This window comes from Aristolochia californica, unplaced genomic scaffold (assembly GCF_029961685.1).
Source record: "Aristolochia californica isolate CCGP_79_NKW_82.1479 unplaced genomic scaffold, dmAriCali1.0.hap1 SCAF_9, whole genome shotgun sequence".
Lineage (NCBI taxonomy): Eukaryota > Viridiplantae > Streptophyta > Magnoliopsida > Piperales > Aristolochiaceae > Aristolochia > Aristolochia californica.
Window position 1 is genome coordinate 24,802,261 of NW_027182290.1, and position 6,806 is coordinate 24,809,066.

General features: G+C 38.6%; 1 protein-coding gene across 1 annotated transcript; it reads right to left on the minus strand.

Annotated features, from left to right (window-relative positions):
• Nucleotides 1-410: 410 nt before the first annotated feature.
• Nucleotides 411-3,392, minus strand: LOC137940384 (protein neprosin-like). Its single transcript, XM_068785416.1, has 7 exons — nucleotides 3,032-3,392; nucleotides 2,217-2,303; nucleotides 1,865-2,119; nucleotides 1,583-1,747; nucleotides 1,379-1,432; nucleotides 1,129-1,275; nucleotides 411-952 (listed from the first exon to the last, which is right to left on the minus strand). Exons 1-7 carry the CDS (start codon nucleotides 3,182-3,184, stop codon nucleotides 575-577), a joined length of 1,239 nt encoding a protein of 412 aa, XP_068641517.1. The 5' UTR covers nucleotides 3,185-3,392; the 3' UTR covers nucleotides 411-574.
• Nucleotides 3,393-6,806: the final 3,414 nt, after the last annotated feature.

A 6,806-nucleotide genomic window follows, 5' to 3' on the forward strand; every position in this document is an offset into this window, starting at 1 on the left:
TTTTGTTAAATAGTTGAATTTTCTGTAGCTGCATTGTGTGGGACCACCCATGCCCCAGAAGGAAAAGTTGCCTTCTCATTTCCCTCTTTTATCATTCCAGAAATCATCTCAGTAGGAACGGGAAACCGGACGTCAATTCTTTACAGTTAGGCAATGAATGCAAACAGCCTCAATTAGCAAGATTTCTACCCATTTTACACTTCTGGGTTAGATTAACATTATTTGAAATGCTTAGGCGAGCATGTGACTCAACAGTTGACACCGACCGAACAAGCTCCCAAAAGAAGACGATAAAAAAATAGTGGGACTACTCGGAGAAAGATGCGGTCAGAATTTGACCTTTTGGACAATTTAGTAAAGACGAAGGACCTGTTCCTTTCGGCCTTTCTTCAATATCTTGCATGGAGAGCTCAGTAAAAAGGGGAAAAATTAAAATTAAAACTACAACCAGAAGGTCAAAACCTCTGAAAAGAGAAGGGAAAATGATAGCATGCACATGTTACACACTACAGGAAGAAAAAAATAGGATACATTGAATGATACATTAAGGAGATGGATATATTATCGCTTGCTATTATGTACAATTAGGGTTTCTACCAGGACCACCATAGTAGAAGTAGCTGCCCCAATCACCATTATTGCCATTTTGTACATCATAGCAGTTTGATTGCTCAGTAAAAGTGCCAATCCCTTTAGGAGCTTTTAGGTTGTTGGATCCATCAACTATTTCGATATTCCTGAAGTAACTAGACTTGCCAAAGCCTTCTTCTGGGAAATGGCCACTACCCATCTGAGTTGATGTGTGGGTACCGTCGGGCTCTGAGTTCACAACCTCTCCGCCCCACTCGATCATGGTGGCACTCTCAGCCAAGTAAGAGAAGAGAAACGAAGGCCAATAACCCAAGACATAGTCGTTCCCGAATTGCATCCACCAGTGACCCTCTTTCGGATCCTGCCAAACCAATCCAAATTATAAAACTTTGGAAAACACTTGCATGATATTAAGTATGAACCTCCCTGTCAGAGATTCCCTTCCTTTCAGCTTTTTTTTTCTTTTTTTTTTTTGTTGTTCTTGCAGGAAATTTTATTATTGTTTTTTCTCTGCATCAGGGAACGTTTGTTTTTTACCTTCCAGACAAGTATACTGATATCATATTGGGAACCACGATAACCAGAAACAGGGAAGATGCTGGCACCCATTGCGATCTCGCTATTGATTTGAATGAAGCCGGAGCAGAGAAGGTTGTAGCATCCCGTGGCTTGATAAGCATCGCTCTGTTATTATAAACTAACAATAAGAACTCGTACCTGAGAAAACTCCAATTTGAACAGAGAATCCAAGGAAACCATTTTATCAGCGAAGGAAAAATAAACTTACGGTCCAGTAAGTGAAGAGCCTGGTGTTGTTATCTCCATATAGATCCGGGCTAACCTGTTTTTTTATTCCATTCAAACAGAAAAGGAAAGAGCTCAGCAAAGTAAACAGGTTTAATTCTTCCGGGGGCATTCGGGTACAGAAATCCTATCCAAGTAAAAGAAAAAGGTTTTTCGTTTTTCCCTGCCGATGTCTTTGTAATGATACCTGCCAGCCCGCTTCGATACTATTGAGATCTTCACCAAAGGAGCCTCCAAGAATCCAAAGCTGAGATAAACTGAACTCGTTTGTCTGTTGAATCTGGGGTTGCCATACGTTAATAGTTGCTTTTGCTCCATAGTACTTGTCTCCTTCCACATATGCGATGGCATGCTACTCCACAGAAAGAGAAGAAAACGTAAGCAGCTTCTACTGGAGACAAATTTCTTCAAATTAGCATGAAAGTATCCATTAAAGGGTTCTGAATTCTAACGGGTTCTACTTTTCTACCTGATGGCCGCTTTGATTAATGAGGTCAGGATCCGCAGACCTTGGTTGAGGGGCGCTTCGGTGTTTCTTCCTACCGTATCTCTTAACTGAACTCGCCCTTAAAATATCAGCCCTTTTGGTCCTTCTGATCGGTATGGCGCCTTCAGGACATCTTCCATTTAAGTGCCACAGCTGAGTAATGGTGTTTGCACTTCCCCCAGTAGAGGCGACTTTACTCGCACCCGAAACACCATCTGGATGAAAAGTAGGCCTCATCTGCAAAAGAGAAAGAAAAAGAAATTAAAGCCCCCATTAAAAGCAAAAAAGAGCATAGAGAAACCAAAACGAAAAGGAGACAAAGAAGGGAGTGAACCTGTATAGTGTGGTTCTTCAGAAACGGGTGATCAAACGCAGGCTGATGCGAGACATGGACGCAATCGATTATGTCACCATCCGGACTCTGTTATGCACAAAGAATAAAAAATAAAGCGTCCCAATGAGAAATCGAAGAACAGAAAAGGAAACATCATAGGGAAATAGAGAAAAATAAACCCGAATAGCATTATAACTGAGATAAAATGAAAAGAAGAATACCTACATTTTTAAGAAGAAGACGAAGTAGTAGCAGAAAGGAAACCACAGTTAGGGAAGGTAAGAACCGATCTCTAGATGTTTAAAAAAGAAAAAAAAAAAAAGATCTTTGATGCAGAGCAGATAGTTTTAGTGGCGATAGAAACTGAAAGCTAAAAAACATAACAGCAAAAAGAAAAGAAAAATAGACGCCAGATAAATCCTGAAGTGAAGGACATTTTTGAGTGCTCTATTACTGATCATGTCCTCCAAAAGAAGATAAAAAAATGTATGTTTTGTTTTTACAGGACAAGGAAAATGAAAGCGTATGACAGAGAATGCACGAAGAAGATGCAAACAGATGAAAATAAGAAAAAACTAACAAAAAAAAAGGATGTAAACAAGAGAAAAAAAACACAATCCTCACCAATGGAAAACGGGGTGGAAGAAAGGAAGCCACTGACTGGAAATCGAAAATCACCTCATTCAAAGAAGAAAAAAAAAACTTAATGTTTTAAGAAGCAGTCAGAATAGAGGAACAAACCGTAGAACTTCCTGGAGCAAAGGGGGAAGATGACCCAAAAAAAAAAACAAATCAGAAGAGTAAAAAGAAGGGACCTTAATGGATTTGAGAGCAGGCTTATTCAACCGCTTGAGGTGCTTCCGCATATCCAACGTCTGCTTCGAGACAGGCTTCCCTGCGGCGCACGATAAGAGGAGGAAGAGCAGCAGAAGCGTCACCACCCCACTGCGGCCGCCATCCAACCCCATTTTGCCGACGGTAAACACCCCAATAACAGGCAGACACAGAGAGAGAAGCAGAGAAGCAGAGAAGCTCTTAGGCCGTCCTCTTCTGCTGTGGATACTCACCTCAGCTAGAACGGCGTATGGGTCGCCATTAGGGAAAGCTGCTTATCCTGCGCCACACCCTTCCTCTACTCAAAATGATTTGAAGAAAACCGCTCCCCGTCTTACTTTTCAACCCCTGGCGTTTTTTCCCCTCTTATGTATTTTAAAACTCCGTACCCCCAATAAATGAGGGTAAAATCGGGACAAAAAATAAATTAAAAGAAAAAAAGTTAATGGGAAACGAACCGACCTCAGCCACTTGATCTCCTCTATTTTTATTCCACTTCTGTCCCACTCTTTCACGTGCCGAAGGTCCGTGCATGTTTCTCTGCCGCACCCGTGATTCTGTAAAGGAGGAGAGAAACGCTGGTTTTCCAAAAGGTGGTTTTAGTTTTGAACGAAGAGAAGGGCATTTACGTCATTCTACAAGAAACGAGTGGGGTTCTCTCATCGCCTCCGGAATTACGGCTTAGAATACACGATCTAGAGACGGCGTTAATGGTCTGTTTTATCTTTTTTACTAATTATTTTTTTAAATAATAATTGCCAAATTCTCTCTTTTGTTTTTTCTTTTCGGGTTCAAAACAGACGGTAGGCAATGAAGAGTAGAATCCCATTCCAACACACCACACATGGGTGAATGGGAGAATCTTGGGTTGTTGCAAGAGTGAGAGTAAATAAACAGTGCCCGACTCACAAGGAATTTTTGTCCTTTCAACGCACCTATTTTTTTTAAGAAAACAAGATTTTCATATCATCTTCCGCGAGGAAACCAGACATATTCCTTGCTTTAGTGTATATTAGTCACAAGCCCACATGGGATGTTGAGATAGAATCACGCCTCCTTTTGTAAAGAAGCCTCCCCTCTCCTTTACCAAAAGCTTTTCCACCTTTGAAGCTGACCTTAACCCCATCTTTCTCTTTAATTCTATTATGAAGCTGACCACTAAACACGACCCTCCTCCACTCTCCTTTGATTCTCCGGTGGTTAGCTTAAATATTAAGCTCACTGACCCACCTTCCACGTTTCTTTCAGATGCAACAGTAACAGTTTCGTCTGGTTGCATTAAGGAGCCGATATGGCTTTATTGGTGTAGACTAAAGTCCAAAGAGACGCAGAGTAAGGACATGAGGATAGGACCCAAGAGCCATCAACACAAGAAAGGGGGATCTGGTTTCTGAATAGAGACAATGGTCCACTTCCTATCAGTTTAAACTCCAGTATACGGGACAAGATCCCACCACCTTTCAACCTTTATCTGTGGGTAGAAGCAGTAAATGGTTGGAGAGAAAAGTGGACTCTTTATAAATAATAAGACCTTTGGGATGGGTCACATATGAGTGCTCCTTTTTTTCTCCTTTTAGGCTATGATTGTGCTATCCACTGCTTGGCCATGTACCTTATCTAAGTCTCGACACATTGTCCCACTTTTTCTTTTTTTTTGTAATATTTTTGTTCATGGTTTTACACTCAAACTTTTGGAGTTTTTTAAAAGGGGCCAGCACTTTGTTTTGATGCTATGGAAAAGATTATTGGGACATGACAAGGTATATATTATGTATGAGTATAGATACTATGGAAAAGATAACGATTATGTGCTCTCTCTCTCTCTCTCTTAAGCTGATATTCTTCTATGTTGTTAGATGAGGTGGTCCTCAAAAGAAAGTATGTCATCATCTATGGTATCTGCCATCTCAGATTGCCTTGCACTAGCAAGTTACCTTTTTGTACCAAAGTAAATTTATGTAGCATACATTTGTTTCCAATGAACATGCTTAGGACAATAATACTCTGAACATCAAATAGCCAGTTCTCATGCCTTCTATGTCTATATCATGCTCTGCAAAAATCTGAATTTGACATGATATGGGAGTGATGCTCTCAAAGTGTCTATACTTGTTATCATCCTTCACCCATCTGCCTTGTCGCTTTGAACTGGTTCATTTAGAGGTGGCCACCGGTCCAAATTATCAACAAGTTGTAAAAAACATAAATCAATGAAATAAATTCATTTTTTTACTAAACTATTCTTAGAAGTTATTTGTATCAAAATCCTTGAAAATAACTGATCTTTGGAGGTTGAACAGTGAAATACAAGAAACAATAAGTAAAGAAAAAAATCTATGGTTGAAAGCTCAAACCAAAATCACCAAATGGCTAACCAAGAGAATTAAAGAGTTTAATACGCAATAAAACTAATATGACTCTACAAGGATTTGGACCCCAAATCTCCAGATGTCTGATGCCATAAAATTAGGCCATTGAGTCTTCTCAATATAATGAAGAAAAAAAAAATACAACTAGTATACAACTCCAGGCTCTGCCAATTATGTATATAACTAACACCTCAAGGCACTTCAAAAGAAAATAGTCATCTCTAGGCCCTGCAATGGTATCAAACACTTGTGAAAATTAAGTACTACAAATTACTACATCTAAAAATCCATCAATCTTGTTTATTATCCTCACAAAAACATACACCTAGCTAGAATATCAACACAGGCCAAAAAAATTAAAAAATCATTTTAGAAGTATTCATAAATAGATGATGGAAAAACTTGTTTTCCCAAGCTTATGAAATATGCTACGCACAAAAAATTAAGTAACCCATTTTTCAGGGGCTTTAATTGGCCTCAAACCTGCACATATAATGAAAAGCCAATTAAAAGTTTAGGTTGGGCGGATATCAAGAATTTGGAGAAATGATGTTATAAAAAAGATGTTGAAATTTAAACCTCCACTCAAACAAATAGAGGGATCAACTAACTCCTCATATCCTACATAAATAGCCCTCAATGCTTCATTTCTCTCTAGTTTTCTTAGAAATAGCATATAAATAAATATTTCTTGTAAATAGCAAATAAGTTTCAATATTCATCAATAAAATAAAGTTTTGGCTTGTTCATGCTTTAGCTATTCTCTAGCCTATTGAACACTTGGGAGAAGGTCATCAAACCAATCATTAGGCTCATCTTGAGAGTTGCCTATTTTTCCTCTGCTTGCTTTGAGTTGAATTCAGTAGTCGTAAGGGCAATCTTTAAACACTCCACCTCAAATTTTGCTAGAGTTAGCTAAAGCTCCATCAAATTTTGTTTTGTTCTCCCTATTACTGCCAAACATAATGCAAACAACAGGTTCATTTTAGCTCTTCTACAACTAAAAGATAAGTTGGTTTCAAGAATAATTAAAACCATACCCATTTAAGTAGTTATTAAAGTTAGAAAGATCCCTAGAAAGGCTTTGGTAAGCACAGGTGCTTTCTCCAACACAAGCATAAGAATTATTGGAGCTTGAGGGAAATCAAGGCATCTATCTGTAGACATTATTTAGACACCATTAAAAACTAATTGCTAATCATAGTCAAAAAGAGTCATAAAAGATCCATAATGACTAAACTCTGAGAAAAGAAAACAAGGACAATAAAACTATAATATTTGTATTCACTTATCTACTCTAATCTTTTTTTTCAGATGTACAAAGATGAATCAAAGCTATTTATGGTTGTGAAACAACCTTCACTAGAGATCCCTATGTTAAACACAG